The sequence below is a fragment of the Chinchilla lanigera genome, unplaced genomic scaffold (assembly GCF_000276665.1).
Source record: "Chinchilla lanigera isolate Chin_1 unplaced genomic scaffold, ChiLan1.0 scaffold00047, whole genome shotgun sequence".
NCBI lineage: Eukaryota > Metazoa > Chordata > Mammalia > Rodentia > Chinchillidae > Chinchilla > Chinchilla lanigera.
The window spans coordinates 3950913-3971519 of record NW_004955448.1 but is presented as its reverse complement, the minus strand read 5'-3'; the positions used below and the strand labels follow the sequence as shown (position 1 = coordinate 3971519).

Here is a 20607-nt window from a genome sequence, read left to right as displayed (position 1 = left end):
TAAAGGCACATCTGGAATAGAGAACTAAAGTAATTATATTTTTATGTTTTAAAAAATTTTAAAAAAATTTCTACTTAAGAAAATTAAAGACCTGAAGGTATAGTTACAATATTTTATTCCACATAGTCAATTTCAATTTGCCAGGCAGCATAAACTTAAAAGATGTGTGCCTTGGCAGGGAGCTCCACTGCTTCACAAGATGTCACGCCAGGTGAACTTCCTAGCTTTGAGAATTATGGAAAAGGAGAGTGGAGGGGGAGGGAGATATGTCCACTTACATCAGTACATTTTTAAAGGGTGACTTTTTAAGCAACGCTGGATTGCTAAATAATTTCACCTCTGTAACACATTCGAGGATTCAGCTGCTTATTTTAAAGAGCAGACATAGGCTTCATACACAAAGTTTAGTGCTCTTAGTGCACATGAAAATTGAGAAGGGCAATCTCAGAAAAGACCAGAGTAATATACTCTTCAAGTATTGCAGGGGCTGGGTGACAGGCTTTTTCTCTTCTTCTCTGCGCTCTGATAGGTTTTCGGGCCACAATGGTCATGCCTGTGTTTGCTGTATATTGCTTCACTTGGTACAAAAGGTTCTGCCTCGAAGCAGTGAGCTCCATAATGACCTTGTGCTGTAGGATGACTCGAGTCAAAAAAATGACAAAAATACAGGGTATCTTGTACTGCCTTTCTACTCCAATTCTGACTTTTTCTATTAGAAAAGTGAAATCTGATGGAAGAAGATTAATTCTTGGGGCAAAGGTTATATTTAAAACAATTTCATGATTAGTTTTGAAATGTTTACTTTCCAATGGCACAACAGGTAAATGCTGATATTCAGTATTTTCATCTCAGTTTTGGAAGACCTGTAGTAACACAGTTTATCTTAACAGTTTATCTATGACATATGTAGACTATTAATTAAAATTGCATTTTCTAGACCACTGCTTATTTTAAAATGAAAGAAAATAAAATATGGAGGAAAGAGTTAATTAAATATCCTCTTAAAACTTAAGTGTTTTAAAATTTCATAATATTTTAAATAACATGCAAATTTTTAGGCTAAAACTAAAATACAAATTTAACATCAATTTCCAGGGTTAATAATAAAACAAAGATTAAAATATTTTATTTTTAATATCAATTTTTAAAATCCCTCTGATTTTTACTTTAGTTTAAAATTTAAATATTCATATCCTAATTACATAACCCTGGGGGCTTACATTTATAAAGTAAAATTTAACCAGGCATGGATACTGTACAAGGCATTTGATATACTAATTCACTTAATCCTCATAATGACAAAGTAAGATATACTGTTATGTACTAATTCTATAAGGTGGTACAGAGTTAAGCTGGTATGTGTATTAAGAAAGTCTGGGTTTGGTGTTCCAGCATCTGATGCTCTTTTGCAGTTCAGGTACTTGGGCAGGGAGTATGTCCTACATTTTCTATTTTTTCATACTTTTATTTGTTTCCTTATTCTTTCATGAAAGCAGCATATATTGATCATACAAAAAGTCATGCCAACCTCTGAAAAAAGAACAATGAGAAGCAGAATTTTGTCTTTCAATAATAGCTGCCAAATCTGGTGACTCGATAGACTTTTCACAAAGTAATGATAATCCACTGAGAAAACTGTTTAAAATGATAGGAAAATCTTCCATGAAAGAAAAGACATGAGTAGAATTATTTATGTAATCTGAATTTCCTAAATTTCCATAAGATGGGCATATTAACAAGCTTTTATTTCTGAAAAGAAATAATCCTGAACTATAATTAAAAATGCTGTTTTGTGTTAACTTCTCAGCAACATGTGCCTAGATTTATTCTTAATAAAGCAATGTTTTTGAAACAGACTCTTTTGATATGGTAAAACATGTAAAATTATAGTGAAATGCTTGGAAACTGAAAGATACGTGCCTTACAGTGTTACAGAATGAAGAAGCCCTGAATACAGAAGCTGTGGAAATCCTTTGTGTCATTAATCTGCACAAGCCCCAAACTCAAGTGCATAATATTTTAATAGCAAATCACTGGCATCTCTGCAGTATAGCCATAAAACATGAAGAGTTTAATCCACTTATCATTAACAACTCAGAGGACAGACTAGCAAGAAACCATGAAGAGAAGTTACTGCTGAGTGCTCAGTCAGCCATCTGGCTCTTGATTACACTTTCATCAATAACTATGCCTTCCTCTTTCTTCCTCAATTAATCTATATCTAGGTAACAACCAAATTACCTCCTCCATTTAAACTGAGGCACTAAGTCCTCATTTTCTCTAAATGGCTGCTTAGCACTCACCCTAAGGCAGGTAAAATTTATACTCATGCTGATTTCTCATCTTTTCTAATACTTGATCAATCTAAGTAGCACTGGCCGGGTGCTCTAATACCAGGAGGACTACAATGGAGACTTTTGTGCGCTGCAGAGATTTTATGAATTCCTGGTTTTGCGTGGCAGATTTGTGGGTTATATAGCTGGCTAATGCGCACTGTGTTTTGTAACATCTCTCAGATTCTCAAAATAGAACATTAACCAAAAATGATTAGGATCTATTAAGATAAACTGTTCGGTAATTAATATGCCTGATATAGTACAAAAATCTCGATAAACAGTTGCAGAGTTAATGTTCTACATTTAAAATCACCCAGAAACATCTACTTTATGACATCGACCTGCCTCCTCCTGCCCTGCCCCCCCTACACAAAATAAGAACACAAAAGAGAAACAAAACACAGAGTGGCTAGGTCAATTTCTAGGCACTTTTTCTCTACTTGAGCACTCTAATAAAAAGACCTGATTTTCCAGACTCTGGTGTATGAAGTTGGCACCATATACATTTAACCAAGGGGATCTAAGCATAAATGATAGTTTGCTTGTGAGCTAAGATGATTAGAAGTCACTGTTCTCTTCTCCCTTCTCTTTCACAGCACTGGGCACTTAGAATTCACACGGCGGAGGAAGAAGGACCAAGCTTCAATCTTTGCATTAATGGTGAAGGAGTAGACTGTTGATATTACAAATAAAGGAAGAAACCTTTGTTGGGATAAACTGCTCACTGAAATTGAGGTGCTTGTTGTTAACTAGTAACAGCTTATCCTGACCTCTGAAACAAAAATTGAAAATTTGTATCAGCCATGATTTAAATATATGCTTTACTTTTTAAAAACAATGTTTAAAAAATGTTTACTGTGTTATTTTATATTTGTGCAAATTACTTATCATAAAGTAGTCTTTAAAAACTTTAATTAATAGCATTCGACATGATCCAAAAAGTTTATGTTCTTGTACCTCCCTAATAAGGGCAAAACCTAGCTAATGTTCTCTATTGATTATGATGATTAATAATAATTGCATAAAATAAACACATGAAAGTTATCAGTCAGATTTTACTCAGCCTACATGTTTTGTCTCTATGCATTTTGAAGAGAAATAAAACAACTATTTTCAGAAGGAATAGACTTACATGATTTAGGTATTGATTTTTTTTACTTTAAACAATACTGAGTCTAAGGTCATAAAAAAGTAGTTTCTATGTTTCAGAAACTCTGCTCTTTTGAGAAGTGAATTACTGGTAATTTATGGAAAACATAAAGTAGATTAGTAGAGAGTGACCATGTGCTTGGAGCAGTGGTAAACATTCTTATCAAAGATTTCTGAATCACTGAAATATAATTTGGAAATGCAGTAACATTTAATAAGGGTTCACCATGTGCTGGAACCTGCTCACATGTTTTGTATGTTTTATTACCTTTATCTTTTTCATTTCTTAAAAATCACTCCACGCAAGTGTTTTAAGTAATCCATATTTACAGGTAAGACAATTATAGTTTATAGAAATGTATATCTGGTCACATGGGTATCTATTCTTGAAGCCAGAATTAAATGTCAGCAGTCTGATTTTTGAGCCCATAATCTTAAGACTCCTTCTGTATTTCGATACAAAAACGTAGTTTTGAAATTGTTACACTATGTGTATACAGGTAAAAAGAGTCTGTATTTGAGAAATTATCACAATTGTGAAAGTATACTTTTAATAAAATTTGAGCAAACTTTGAATTTAGGAAAAATAAATGGCAACCATTAATGCAAAGACAATCCAGAGCTTTTTACACTTGTTTATAGTTATTTTTGATATGAAAGGATCAGGAAACAATTCAATTATTTTAAGACATCTGTGCATACTACTGAGTGGGTCGGATCAAAATTAGTGATATAATCTAATTTATTTGCTTGATATAAATAACATCTAGCAACTACTTGCTTTGCAGGCTTTTGTCTTACAACTATTTTCTTCAGTCAAATGTCTCTGCTTTCTACAATGAATTATGGTTAAATTTTCATTTGGCTTTTCAATTCTAAATTCTAAATTATGTTGTAACTTTTTTAACTAGGAAAAAAGTCTGATACAATGACCAGACTTACTCACTTAAAGGCAAGGCCTTGTTTTGGAAGCAGCATTTGAGCTTCGCCTAGGTAGGAGGTCTGCAAAGCCTTTTTTCTAACAGTACTAGCTTTGGAGGTTACTGAAATACATTCAAGCACATGAGCAGGGAGCATCCAATCAATGCACGTATGGATAGGACATGTTCCTTACTCACAAAATCAGCCAATGTGGTGATAAAGCAAGAAAGAATTTAAGCTAAGTGGTTCAAAAACAATACATAAAGGAGGTAAGCAGGGCTGGGGATTTAGCTCAGCGGCAAAACCGCCTGCCTGGCAAGTGCTGGGTTACGATTTCGGTTCCCGGTACCGGAGAAAAACCAAAACCCCAAAAAAAAAAAAAAAAAAAAAAAAGGAGGTAAGCAAAGGCACTGTGTCATCCAGACAAGGATGATAAAGTTCAAGGGTCAGAAAATATTCTGGAGAGTAATCTCACTGGCTGAGTGGCTTCTCCTTTACTTTTGTTTCTCAAGAAGTGTTTGGTTTACCTCTATTTCAACCCAAACTCTCTAACCCACCTTTTCTTAATCCTTTCTCAATTTCTCTGAAACACAGCTTCATCCATTATCCCTACTTTAATGATTCTTCACTCTTTCCCTCTCAATTTCTGTAACCTCCATGAGTTGGAAAATCCACAATTTCAGTATTCTACAAGAGCCTCCTCTTCTGTGCTGAGTTCTCCAGCTGACACTCACTTACAGTACTTCTTTTTTCAATTGCTTAATTTCTTTATAGATCTGTCCAAACTTGTTGAGTCCTCATATACAACTCCCACCCTACTAGTGACTCATCTTCTTGGAATCTGGCTTGCAGTCTAGATCCTACTCTTTCTTAATTCTATTCAGATCTTTTTCCAAGGTTACTTCTGTCCTTGTAAGTGCCAGCAAATGTTCTGTTTCCATGTCTTCTCTGTAGCTTTAGCACCATAACTACTTCCTCCCTGAATATTTTCTCTTTTGCCTTTCTAGATAATGTACCATCCTCATTTTCCTACTCATTAACTATTCATTCTGTCATTTTGATTTCTCTCCTTTCTGACTGATGATTACAGAAAGATGCACTAAGAACTGTGTGTAGATCCCTTCTGCTGACTACATCCTATTCTTGGGCATTTTTGCCTTAACCTGTAGCACTACCGGATCAATGCAAATGATTTACAATGTCTTTCTGTAAATTCTATCACCCCAAACTAAGTCAGTTAAATTTCCACTGCTTATTCTCCTTGAAAAGAAAGATTATTTCTTTGGGCAATGCTCCATTCCTAATTATCCAAACTATAAGCCTCCAGGTCATTTTCCACTGACTTTCCTACCTATCTCTGGAGAAAAGAGTATAAAACAGTAGCATAAATACCTCCCATACTCACTTTCAGAGTGCTCTTATTTTTCAAGGCATTGCCTCAAATTTTCCTGAACTATGAGTTGACTATGTGATTTTACTGTTCAAAAATGACAACTATGAAAAATACAAGTTTATCTCCTATTATTAGGATGACTAACAGATTAATCAGAAATGATAAAATGATATACAGGCTGCCTTGTTCAGCTTCCCCTAGGCTTAGTAAAAATAGTAAATCTTTTCTATGGTAGAGCACAGATAAAATCAGAAGCTAAGGTTACAGTAACTTGTTCATTCAGAAGTCCAAGTTTCCATTTATTTTCCTGTTTTTTGATGTACTATGAATATAACATTACATTCAGCTCTATTCATTTAGAAAATAATCAGAAACAAGTTTCCATTTATTCTATTCACTAAATAAAGCCATCAACATTTAACTTTCTTGTTTATATACCAACAATGAACAAGACAGTGTAGGTAACACAAGTTAAAAAACAACAGCTCCAAAAATCAGAACTAAGATAAATAAATGCAATAGCTAGAAATAATTACACAGCAACCCCCGAAGACCTGTTACTCCAGCATTTCAAATGCTTGCAGAGAGCCTTTCCACACATGCCTTACTTAGCACAAGGGAAGCACTCCTCTGGAATGGGCCCCTGGGGAGGCCGTGACAGCCAGTTCTCTTCCTGATATGAACGTGCTCCCTCAGCACAAGCTCTTTCCTTCAAATTTCACCTCAGTTTATTTCTGCAACCACTCTTCCTGTTCCGAGGTGGTGGTAAGGCTTATTATGCCCTCCATAATCTGTTAAGACTTGCAACAAGCCCTAGTCTCATAAGATGTTCAACCTGTTTCTCTGCCTTTTTCTCAAGTGGTTAAAAAATTGCAATGATAGTGTCAAATTCAGTGACTTTTTCTACAGCAAAAATACTTAGTACACTTTAGGTTTTGATACTATTACTGCCGCTATTACTGCCACTGGCTGAATGTTTAAAAATGCATAGTGCCATTTATTCTTTTAGTAATTGTTGCATAAAAACCAAATGAGGATAGAAAACACATTACATTCTTCTACTTCTAGTTTCATTTCTTAACACATTTCTACTTACTTTAAATTATGATCACAAGGACCAGTGTTTATCTTTTCAGAATAGCACTAACTATCTTTTTGCTTAAGATTTCTCTTTTCTCATCTCCCTACTCCCCAAAGCTCTATAAATGCTGGGTAACTCAAACTATATAAACAGTGTCTTTTAACTAAAAAACTTTGATCCTGTCATAGCTAACAGAAGAGAATAATGAAGATTTTCACTGTAGTTCTTTCAGTGAATTATTTGTAGTACTTTGAAGTATTCTGTCCTATAATGACGAGAAAGAATGCACTGCCTACTAATTTGTCTATTTGTTCTCTCACTCATTCAATTACAATAATACATAATCATTTATTCAGTAACTATATGCTTGTTTATCCAGCTATTTGAGGAAACAGTATTTTTGTTGGTATAGCACACTCTATATTCTCTAATGTTTGTTAAAAACACATTTTCTCCATAAGGAGCAGAGAGTTTTGTTGTCTGTACCTTATCTTTTCTCCTATTACATATTCATTTTCTGACTTGGGAAGTTCAAGTGAAATACTTTTGGACTAAATTTTAAATATCTTACTTTTTAATATCTATGACTTAGCTTGAAGGAAGAGTATGAACTCTTTCCCACATTCCATTATTCTTTAAAAGAGATTAACGTGTACACTGCCAATAGCAGTCATAAAACAGTAATTATAGTTTCAATGTTAATGCTCATGGGAGAAACATACAATTGTGGGATAATTCAGCGAAAGACTGAATTTTGAGTCTACTTTCGAAAGTGAACATTTACTATACTACACTGCTTTGTTAACTTCTTCACAAAGAAGGTGAAGAGTGGGCAGAAAGTACTCTGCTTTACTGGTTTCATTCAGCCCAAGGGATCAAGATGCCAAAGTGTGCTTCAGAGTGCACACGGCGTTCACAGAGTAACATGCGATCTGTCACTGACTCAAAGTCCAGTGCTCTGTCCACTATCTTGTTAGGCGACCTTTAGTCTTCTCTGTCGTACTGCTCCTGACTTCCACTAAAAAATCCAAATCACGAAAAGTCTTTACCAGAAACTAAGTTATCTCTAGAAGGATTAGAACGTCTGAGCTACAGGCAGAAAATGGCCTACTGAAGATTTAAAACATGAGACTTAAATTTAAAATGTCTTTGAAATAGAAAATGACAACTTAAAAATCATTAAAAGGATAATATAACTCAATTTGGTGTTCAGTAAAAATGTTTTCTAAAATAACTTGTCAACTAGTACTTGTAAATTAATCAAGTTTTTTAATGATGCTACTTTTTTACCCAGTGAAAATATTTTTTAAAGAAATAATTTTTATTCTGTAATGAACACACAGCAAACTTAAGAGCTGAGACGTCCTTTTCAATGGTGTCTCTTTAATAGTAGCAATCTTAACGTAGTAGAGTTAGAACTCCTTTGTTATATTATGTATGCAATGTTTGTTTAAAAACATTGTTTTGTTTTTAAACAATGTTTGTTTAAAAACATGTAAATTATAACTGCACCAAAGTATGAACTTGATATCTCAATACCAGACTTTGAAAATACAGTATAAATTACTTATTTTCTTTAAGTGGTTTTAAATAAAATTTGGTGTGGAGGTTGGACAGATAGTGTTACCACACCCACTGAGATAAATGGGACATGACATCTTTTCCAACTCAGGGTCAGGAATCAGGAAAACAGATTGTGAAACCTTTGCTATTTTAGAGTTTTTAATTGGAGACACTCTGTACTTTCTTCCTGGGCAACCTTCACTTTTTGATGTAGATGATTATGGTGACTTGAAATAGCTTAGACAAACTTGAAAAGCATAACTGCAGGACCATATTTTTTTAACCTGAAAATAGTAATACAAAGTTTAATAGAAAATCCGACATGAGAATTATTCTAGGAAAAACGTGTGCTTAATCTGTATCTAGTCACACTGATGATCATCAGGTTTATTCTGTTAGAAAATAACTCTTACACCAACACCTAAAAATTATACTCTTCTAGAAGAATGAGACAATATAGAGCATATCAAGAAGGAAGGGGAAAAGTGGATGTTTCTGAAAATCATGAATACAAGTTATGGGAGAGCTATAAATATGGAATGTAAGGAAACAACAGTTTAAACAGATTTTGGTAGAAAGTTCTGATTATATGACATTGAGATGCAAAACTGATCTTGGGTGGATACAATTAAGAATGGTTCCCTAAGTTTTCCAAACGGTCCTTACTCCAAGTACCCACTGCCCATCAGCACAACTTCACTTTCAGCTCACTCCTGCCTCAGTCAGGCGTAAGTCTTCACAGTTCCGGCCCTACCTTATCACATGAATTTGGCCTCTTGCAATTGACTCCCTGACTGAGAAAAACTACTATTGCCTTTCTGTGTTACCTTTTGCTAAGACTGTTCCCATCAGCCCTACCTCATAAAACAAGAGGCTAATAAGCACTTCTAACAAGCACTTTGTAAGAAGTACAAAACAAAAAGAACAGCAAACAGCAATGAGTATATTGACAAGGTAGTATATGCCAGGCACTGTTCCAAGTGGTTCAGGCTTATGAATTTATTTAATATTCAAAACAATCTTATGATTTTATTACATTTCTCACTACAATTATTAGAAATTTTGAGCTCAGAAGTATCAAATAACTTACCACAGCGACACAACCAGCTGGATCTAGGGTTTGAGCTTATACTTCTGGCTCCAGAGCTACTGATCTTCACTGAGAAACTAAACTACTACAGTACACTTACAATTCTGCTTAGAAATGGTGTGAATGTTATTTTGTACAAATTTTTCTAATGTATTCTAAATGTTTTACACACCACAGTTTAATAATACTGTGATTCATATAAATAAAGTTATTTTAAAATATTTGGCTTGTGCCATGTGGCATATTTTCAAAAATTGTAATATTCTTTAAAAAATTCATACACCAAAAGCCACTGCCACATAAGAAAAAGTGGTTACCAAACACCACTAACTTTTTAAATACTTTTACTCTTAGCATTGACATTTTTATTTCTGATGAAAAAGTCTCTCCAGGGAAAGACTGCATGATTTTATTTGTACTACTGTCTCATATTTAGAAAAGGATAAAACAGATTAAATTGCCGAGAAGACCTCTACAAGGGATGGTACTCAAGGTATCAAAGTTATCTTATGTGCAATAGGTTTTACTATGCATTTGTCAGTTAATACATATTGCTTCAATATCTCAAAATTACTACCTAATTAAATTTCTCACGGTGAGTTGCCAAAGAAAATTGGAATCAGGCATTAGGAAGAATGGGAAAAAGAGGTATAACATTTCCATGCACAGTGTGCTAGACCCAGATATTATTCAGTCATACAGAGCCATGAGGCAAAGGGTCATGAGAATTAGAGTAATAGCAGGCAAGTCCTGTTCCAGTATGACCCCTGCAAAGTAAAAGCATAAGCTGTTCTGTGTAGTTCCACCTGTATGCATGTTTGTGTGTACAAAAAGAGAAAAAAGTAAGATATCTCTAGAACTTATATTCTTTTATCTAACTGTCAAGCAGGCATTACGTAAACACTGTGATAAGGTTATAAGTAAATATATAAATATCCCTGGCCACAGGAAATTAGGAATCTAGTGAGGGAAGCTAAATAATTCAGCAGGGAGAATTTTACTGAATCAATATAACTTGAATTCTAGTAGCAGCTAATTTGACTAGCATTCAAAGCTAAACCCCCAACACTCAATTTAGGTAGCTCCAGTGACTATCTGATGACTCCCCCAGTGTCAGTCATGGGCGTCAGCCATGCTGAAAGAAGTTTGCCCACCCCTCCAGTGATACCATCCAGTATTCGGATCTTTGACGTCTTTTCTCCCCTTCTTCACAGACATACTTTTGACATCAAGTGGCTGTAGTGAATAGATATAGGTTCTAAGGGAATGAAAGCTCATTTAATCATTAAGATACTATCCATCTTTCAATTCTATAGTTCTCACTAATCATGCATTTCAATTTTGCACACATAATGTATTATATAGATAATTTATACCTATCAACTATTAATAAACATCAGGTTACTTGATCCCTAAAACTGCATATGTATCATTTAATATTCATGATAATGCAACACAGTATTTCTTTAGCTTTATTCTTAGTTTACAAGATAGAGAGAAAACCCTAGAGGAATTAAGTAAATTGCCTAAAATCATATAGCTTTATGATAGCACTGAAATTCCAACCCTGAAAACCTCACTTTCAAAATCTGCTTTATGCTTACTACTTCCTTCTGTATGCCTGATATCCTAACTTTTTAACTGTAAAATACATGATCAGTTGAAAAGAAGTGTTATAGTCCAAAGAACTATACAGTGCCTGTTGTTTGTGGAAAATGATTGTGTGTGTGTGTGTGTGTGTGTGTGTGTTCTAGTTTTATTTATTTATACACTAGGGACACAATACAATGTTTACACATGCAGGGCCAATTTATTTTACTTATGAGTATGGTCTCTAGTTGCATCCATTTACCTATAAAACCTTGAGTTTACATTTTTTATAGCTGAGTAACACTCCATTATATAAAAATGCCACATCTATTTTATCCATTCCTCCACTGATGGGCATTTGGGTTGTTTCCAAGATTTAGCTATGACAAATTGCACTGTTATAAACATGGGTGCACATATATCACTGTTGCATAATGTTTTCAGCTTTTCTGAAAAAAAATACAGAGAAGGGGAATAGCTCAGTTAAGTGGGATCTCTACTCTTAGTTTTGTAAGGAATCTCCACGCTGATTTCCACAGTGGTTTGACCAGTCTACACTCCCACCAGCAGTGGAGAAGGGTCCCTTTTTTCCCACAGCCCCTCCAGCATTTGTTATTGGCTGATTTCTTGATGATAGCCATTCCTTCTGTGGTGAGGTGGAATCTCAGTGCTGTTTTAATTTGCATTTCTTGAATGACCAATGATGTTGAACATTTTTTTCATATATTTACTTGTCATTTGTGTTTCTTCATCTGAGAAGTTCTAGTTTTAGTTTTCTAGTCAAAAGGAGTTAGGTCTGGATTGACTCAATTACTTTCTAGCTGTGTGGCCTTGGGAAAATTACATAGTAACACCAACAATTTTTGGCTATTTTCTACATGATAGCCCCTGTGCTAAGTGCCTGGCACACACACTCACATTAAGTTGAATTAAATCTTCCTTAAAACTCTAAAAAGAGACAGGATTATTCATATTTTGGAAAGGGCTACAGCTAAGGGAGGATACTAAGTAAACTTTCCAAGGTCAAAGAGCCACTGAGAGAACTGTAGCCCAGATGTGAGAGGAGAGGCTTCATGGCACCACTACCCGTGAGGAGGGCTGAATGTGAATTTAGGAGCTCACTGCCAGAGGTCACAGCTAGCACGGAGCTCTCGGGCTGGATACTGGAGCCAGACTTCTTGGGGTTAATCCCTGTGTCAAGCTATGAGTTATTCTTTCTTTTGGCCTCAGTTTCCTCATTTGTCATGGTGAAATTAAAAATACTACCTCAGAAGCCTTTGGTGAAGAATAAAAAAGATAATGATTGCCGTGGGAGTGTGACTAGCAGGTAATCAATCAACTATTATAATTAACTAGAAAAGTCATTTTAATTTGGAGTAATTCTGATTCAATGAGTTTTTCTTTCCAAGTTAAAACAAATAATAAACAGGAATGTTTTCATTTGAAAAGTAAGACTCCTCTAAAGCATCAAAAAATGTTAGTACATAGATGGTCGCATCCCTCATTTAGTTGTTCTGAACAACCATATAACTGTCCTTTTTTTTCTTTTATAGATGGATATTCTTAATGAGGCTTTATTACAGCAGTAAAATGTGCTACAGCAATAAAAGAAATAAATAATAAGTGCCATACACATTTGTCAATATCCACTGTAAATATTCTGCTTGTAGTGCACTAGGACAGACAGCCCTCATACTCCCCAAGAAGGGAATAGAAATTCATGGAAGAGAGCAAACCAAAGGAATTGAGAGGTAAAGTGTCACGAGCTGAATGACACAGACATTCTCTCTAAGAATAATTATGACTGTGACTGGGACCTTATTTGAGAACTAGCACTCACTTCTAAGATTTACAGTAAATTAAGTACTTAAGTTCTTCATATCATTATGAAAATAAGTATTAAAAAATTTATTACTTAGAAGTACTTAATTTGTGAATTGAACTTCTTAAAAGAGAATTCAGAGTTTACATTCTTATACGAGTTTCATTTCTCATACCAAAGGAACATAAGAATTTTAGAAAAACACAAGTGAAAATGCACTCAGGACAAAGTTAAGAATAACGCATACTCCCAGCTTAAGGCTATTCCTGGAGTTATTTAAAAAAGTTGCATTTAAAAAAATTGTAAACCCACTAGAAAAGTTAAAAGCATGAATATTTCACTTTTCTGTTTTTACATCTGAAACCAATTATCCATTTTAATGCACTATAAATATTTCAAACCATTCCATACCATTATCTTTTAAGGGAATAAAATCTGGGTATTTTCAAGTGTAAATAAAGCACTTTGTTGAATATCCCTTAGTTTTTGAAAATCAGCATCTGATGCCTTGTGTACCCTAAGTGACTTCTCAAAGTTGGTCTGAGGTCACGCATGGTGTAGTCTCCTGTCTGCACTGAGGGAGAAAAACGATGAAGTGCAGACCAGCCTATGACTATACAACTGTTACCTTTACGTTGTCCTGGCTTTGGCCGTGGAGCACTGGCTGCTTTAGGTTTAACTACTAGCGCTAGGGTGGGGGATATAACTCAGTGGCATGAGTGCCTGGCTGAAGCAGCCGAACTTAGAATTACATGTGTTGAACAGATCCCGTCAGTGCTGCCGTATCTCAGCCGGGATCATGAAGAATTAAAAATAATCTCCAAACTTCCACTATTTTTAACATATTGAGAGAAATAAGAACAACATTTTCACATATTTAACATTTTACTTAAATTTGAAATTTTACTTAAAACCACACAACTTGGAAGGGAAAAAAATCATACCACTACAATAAAGAGGTTCAAGTAAAAAATACAAGAGATTATTGTATATCTTATTCAGTTCAATTCTTATATAGTAATGGATGCTATCTCTTGTTTTTGTTATATGTAGGTAAAATTTCAAGGGGTAAAATACTGGATATCAACACAAGGAGCCCTGAAGCTCCATAACTAACCCAAAAAAAGAATGTGAAAATAAAACTCTTATAAGACTTAAAATATCAGGATACCTGTTCTTTTGCTCATTTGGAAGCACAGGCCTACTTTTGAAATTACGTTACATGAAATGTCAATGAAAATAAAGTTTACTATTTAAAAGCATCCTAAACTATCAAATATAGATACAGTTCATTTTGTATGGTTATTTGTAAATATACTGCATCTTAATTTTTAAAAGTGAATGTCAAATTAATGCATGTCAATATGGCATTAAGCTCAGCATCTTGAATCCAGCTACAGAGAATCAATTGAGGGACTAAGTTCCTCATGAAAAGGAAACAAATAGGTTAAAAATGAAGATATGAATTTACACTAAGGCTAACAATGATCCATTAGAAAAGGTGTATTCATAGCATTTTACATATTAATGGCTATGAACAGAAGGTAAAGAATAAGAGTTATAAATAAGTAACAGCTGGCACAAAGCTATTTTGTGTTGTTCATTCTAAGATGTATTGATTTTTCTACTCCTCACCAAATACCTGAACACAAATCTTTCATACAGGTTGTTTATCCCTACATGTGGCGATTTTTCCTCCCATAAAGTAGGAGAAGGTAGAATAATACCTTATGAACACTGAAAAGAAAGCCCTAAAATAAAACAGACGGCTACATTCGGGAGTGCTAGATAGTAATTTTGACAAAAGACAATAACAAATCTTAGTCTTCCAAGGTCTGAGCTGCTCTTCTAATTTCTTTTGAATAAATTATGAATTTGGTTCTTTTGAATAAATTAAGAATTTGAGGATATATTCATTTCATGGCTTTGGTATGAAATATTAATAGGGAAGTAAATAAAATACAGGCATTTGGTAAAAAATAATTTATAGTTTTTAACCATTTTAAATTTCAAAATTTCTCTTACTAGATATACACTACAGATTGTGAAGGAGAAAAACACTACTTCCTAAGTTTCAACTCAAATAATGAAATGAAGTATTTTAAAAAACTGTTCAATGCCAAATGTACTTTCATTAAAATATAAATTATCGGGCTGGGGATTTAGCTCAGTGGCAAAGCACCTGCCTGGCAAGCGCAAGTTCGTGAGTTCGGTTCCTGGTACCGGAGAAAAACCAAAAAAAAAAAAAAAAAAACAAAAAAAAATATAAATTATCAACCAAAATTCCTTAAAGAAATACTTGCAGTAAGTATTTATTGAGTACTTAAGTTCCCCATGCTAGAACTTTATTTTGCTCCATGATTAAACACAGAGTTCCTGGAGGACATTATTTAACTACTAAACTCCATTTATATTAAATCCATGGCTAGAGAAGTGTTTAGCTTCTAGAATAGCCTCATAGAGAAATCAGACTCTTACCTTTACGTATCTTCTGCAGAAGTTTCTGGGCACTTTGCGAACTCCTGAGGTCTATGTCACCAGCCATTCTCTTCCTCCCAGGGTCTTAGGGGCTTGGAGAAATCCCAACACCTGCTGCTACCACTGAGTGTCGAGGCTAGGAAAGTTTCAGGGTTTTGCCAGCAAGACCACTGAGCCACAGCCAAAGCTTGGGAAGCCTTAACAACTGAAAGCAAGTGTAGAGGGCAACATGGTACCCAGCACGGGGCTCAATTGTAGCAGCAGGGGGAGGAATATTCCCCACCCTCACAAGGGTTTAGAGGCAGCCATCCCGGAACCAAGGCTCTGTCAATAGACAAGGCCAAGGAAATGGAGACATGACCACGCAGCACAAGACCCTGGGAGTAGGGGAATAACCAGCAAAGAGCTCAGTAGCGCCAAAACTCCCCGCCAAAACACAAGAAGCAATGGAGAAAGGCAACAAAATACATGGAGATAGGCCATTCACGCGTCCCATAAGAAAGCCAACACATGGATGAGGAGGGGCATGGAGATCTAATTCTAGAAAGAAAAGTAAGGAATACACATTACAGCATGCCTGACGTATTGAGGTTAAAACTCTAGAAGTGACAGAAGGTTAATAAATCCTGTCATTACAATCTCTATATCAGAGTTTACAAATGCACAACAATCCCAGGATGCTGATCCACAAGGCAACAGAGAGTAAAAGGCAAAGTTGTCTGCAATTAGAAGAGAAAATGCAAAGACACAGAGAAGGTTAAACACAACTCGGTTTTAAACTGAAAGATAATCAAATTTTTAAAAAAATACAATATACATTCTATCAAACATCACTTTCTACTGTGATCAAAAGAGGGTGAATGAACGAACTTAGTAGGAAGAGAAATTGAAGAAAAAGAAGCAAGTGGGCAAGGAGTGCACAGACTTGAGAAGAGCAAGAGATGGAAGAAAGAAAAGGGGAGGAACAAAGGGAAATATGATTAATTTCGTTTTGAAGCACTGTCAAAATACTCAGTAAGACTTTTCTGCATCTGTCTATGCTTCATAAGGTTATGCCTTCCATGGAGACTCTAAGAGCTTGGAATCACTGTTCACAGCTCTTCAAGTGCTTGCAAGGCCTTAGGAGCCAATCTTGAGCCTACTGAATTTTAAGTATTAGACAGCTACAAGAAACAGACCCTAACACAATTTACTTTAATCAGCTGGATGAAATCAAGCCAGAAACGAAGTTAAAACTCTGACAGGACTTTAACACTGTAATTCCCAATGTGCATCAAACAAAAATGACCAGAACTGAAGAACTCTCACTTTTTCAAGACTAGAAGTTAACCATGCACTGTATTTTATACATTTCTGAAATAGCTGAGGAGAAACTCTATTCGCAAATATGAGTTGTATGTGTGTAATTTTTAACTTCGTGGAGCATCACTGACGATGTTCTTCAAATCAAAGAGAAAAACAGTAGTAACTATGCTACTTGCTGTCAAATGGCTCAAATAATTTTATAATTATTTGAAATAATCTTCTTTAAGAAAGTTGATTTCCTCTCCTCACTTCCAAAATACATATTGTTAATGACATATTAAATAAATGCAGTTCCTTCTTGGGCAAAGTTTACTCATCTTTAATAAGTCAGTAAGGATTAGACATTGCTCTAAAATGAAATAACCCCCACACTACAATATAGCAAGTACTCCTTTAAGAACTCAGTATTTTAAATTTGAAGGAACTGGGACTTTATCAAGGAAGATGACAAACAGCTAGAATTTCTCTCTGAAATACCACTTCAGTAAGTTTAGAATGTTAATTTGAACTAAAATTTAAAATTTTAAAACATGATGCTGTCAATGTAGTAGCTTTGGACAAGGAAAGACTGGGTGAAACCCTATGACAGAAACAAAATAGAAGCTGATCTTTTTAAATGTAATAAATTGACTTTAAAGAATTAACGATAATTTATATTTTTCAACAAATTTGCTCCACAATTTTATCTTCACTACCTAGTTTGCCTAGGAACACAGGTGCTCAATAGTTACTGGTGGGTACTGCCACATGTGAAATGGCACCCTTAAAAAGTACATAGGTGAGGAAGGATCTATGGTCAAACAAATTCAATAAAAGTTTTAAAAGGTTAAACAGGTCTCTTCCTGCATTATTTATCAGAACTTTTATCATTCACTGTAAGTTTATAGTTTTTACAGAATATCTACTAATCATGGAATAATTATTCTAGGAAAATTTTAGCTACAACTGCCTGAAAAAACTTAAAATCCTTATTGCTTCCAATATTTTAATGAAAAACACAAGAAAGCTATTCACTGGTATATGTTTGTATCTGATGTAAGCATGAGGGAAGCTACATACACATACATGTTACTAATCACAAAATAGACTGTCAACAAAGGAGCTGTACACTGAGGAAAGACAATTTTAGAGTAAGACCTTTGAGACAGCTCATTAAAATATTCATTTTGCTAATGAAGGAACTTGCTAAAGAAAACGGCCCTGTACTGCTACTTTAAGATGTTTCCTTTAAAACTATCTAATATCAGTATATATTGTACTAATTTGTTTACATAATTATCTTGAATTGAAAATAATCCTAGCCAGAATCATGCATATAAAGTAATTTAAAATCTATTAATGTGAAAAAGAAGGAATTCATTTGGAAATGAGGACAAATAATTGCTTTTGAAGACTAGTAAGTCTTTTTTTTAGATTACTGTGGATCAAATGAAAATCAAGAGTAGAAATTAGTGACTATGGAATTATATGGAAAACTATGCTCCACAGACTAAAGTATCTAACCACTTTTAAGACTAGTATCAAGTAGTTATGCTGGGAGCAAATCTGAACTTTATTTATGAAAACATGTAAGAGATTACAGAACAGATTACTAAGGTAAAAATCAGAGTTCCTCTCTAAAACAAAGTTCCTGATGTATGGAGCACTACACAGAATTCCTCCATGTATGCCATCTCGCTCCCTACCCAAAAGGAATCTTACTAAACTAGCTCCCCATGTGCCTTATTCACTCACCATCATCCATTAGCCAACTCCACGCTTTATCTTCAATAGATACCACACAGCTTCTTCTTGCCATGGTGCCATGAAAAGGGTCCAGAAGGTTCCCCTTAAACATTTCCTGAGTGACTGCTGTAGCACCAAGAGTAAAGGATGTGCCAGGACAGCCACTTTTCCGTCCCAGCAATATTAGCAGCAACAGCAGCAGCAGAAGCTGGAGCAGACCGTTTAGACCCACCTCCTTGCAGGATGCTAGCCAAAGCATTCTTGTTTACACCTACATAGTTTCCGGTACGTTTGTGCCTTTCCCACAGTGTCAAAACAGGTGTTTTCCTGTGATCATCCTTAAAAATCTGCCCCTCAGAATAGGTGATGAACATACTGTTACTATGAAATTCTAACTTTCTAATTCCAAGGAAGAACACGCTTTTACAAGCTGACTTCATTATAAGGAAATCTTGATAAATGCATCCTATTAAATTTTTCTTTCACTCCCCACCCCAATAAGCAAGTGAATTGACACAAAATTTCTTGTTAATACAAAAAAACACGTTACCATATAAAATTACTGCTACCATGCCTTTTTTGTCACTCCTTTTTAAATATTCTATTTGCCTTCCTGACATGGAACTATCTTTTTTTCTTTTCCCAATAGTGTTTCATAATCTTTACAAAAATAAATGGGGAAATACCAGGTTGCATGATCTTTATTTTACAGAACAAGCAATGACTTATTTGTTTTTAGACTTCATTTCCATGTTGAAGGTAGCTATCAGTTTTTCTTTTTGGTGGCACTGGAAGTGGCTTAACAAGTGCCTAGAATGTCACTGGACAACAAAGCTAATACACATGAAACAACATTAATAAAGCATTATTTATTTATCCAGAATTAAAGTTCTGCACATACAAAAAGTATATATGGTTTGTTTTCTTTCTTTCTTTCTTTCAATAGATACAAAGGAAAAGTGACAAAAGATTAATATTTTCCTAATCATTTACTCATTAGAGAATTATAAACATGAAGACATACACTCAATATATAGTAGAGAACAATGATCCCTGTTAGCAAAATTGGAAGGCCTACGTTTGCAGATTCTGAGTATCACACATTTCTCAAGTGTAAATGCGTTACAGTGATCCCTTCATCAAAGCATTACAAGAACAGAAGCTGACTCACACTGAGTACTCACTAAGGACCAGGTACCTGTCTGTGCTTTGCATGTTTTATGCCATCCTATCTTCACGCCATTACCAAAGACCAGATATTAGTACTGCCTCATTTTGGAAATGAGGAAATTGAGGCTTCATTGGGTTATGTGACTTTTTCAAGGTCACAGTGACAGAAAACCTCACTGTATAGTTCCAGAGCTCAAGCTCTAAATTATCTTATTAAAACTGTAACATTGCCTGCCTGGCAAGCGCAAGGTCGTGAGTTCGGTTCCCGGTACCGGAGAAAAACCAAAAAAAAAAAAAAACCTGTAACATTAACTTTGGCTTTCATTTATGGGTGTACTACAAGTTTCTCTTTTGTAAGGTAAATGTTCAAAACATTGACAATAAAAGACTTAATAATAGGTAACATATCTATGGTATTTACTATGTGTCTGAAATTCTACAAGGCTTTTATGTCTATTAACATTTATATTTTATTAAAAAATCAACAAGGTAGATATGCTCCCATTCAATATGGTGCATCTAATGAATTTGAGCTATACAGCACTAATCAGGTTGCCAAAGTTTTTACAACTAACAAAGAATGCAGCTCTTGACACTATGATTTTATGCCTGCCTCTGAGTCCTGAAAACTGATGGAGAATTAGAGCTCTTTAAGAAAGGGAATAAGAAATGTCATATCTGTCCAGAACCCTAGGAAAAAACTGTTCCCTCCTTTTCAAAAATTTAGCATGTAAAAATACATACATAAGCTTATACACGCATGCATCTCAATGATGTTTACAAGTATTAAGAAATTAACAAGTGTTTTCTATGTGTCTGAGACTTTAGAATGTCAAAGATAAATTCAGTTTCACATTTTTTTCTCAAATGTGTGCCATGTTCAAAGGTATTAACAGGGTAGTGACATTACTGCCCCAGTGTCTGTCATTCTGTTTGGGGGGATTACCACTGCTGCCAGTCATATTTATATTTCATTCCTATCTT

At 34.8% G+C, this 20607-nt stretch overlaps 1 protein-coding gene across 17 annotated transcripts in view; it reads right to left on the bottom strand.

The window, feature by feature from the left end:
• Positions 1-20607, bottom strand: part of Mbnl1 (muscleblind-like splicing regulator 1) — a 200261-nt gene that overhangs the window by 93603 nt on the left and 86051 nt on the right. The window contains exons 2-3 of one of the 17 annotated variants that reach the window (XM_013518612.1): positions 18463-18579; positions 15424-16347 (exon numbers count right to left, since the gene is read on the bottom strand). The exons of 14 other annotated variants lie outside the window; for them this stretch is intronic. Coding sequence is in view for 1 of the 3 variants with exons in the window: in XM_005393048.2 (XP_005393105.1) it covers positions 18463-18468 (6 nt within the window). In the remaining 2 variants the exon portion in view is untranslated. The remainder of the gene's footprint in view (positions 1-15423; positions 16348-18462; positions 18580-20607) is intronic. 2 more of the 17 variants (XM_005393048.2, XM_013518613.1) reach the window with 2 other exon arrangements.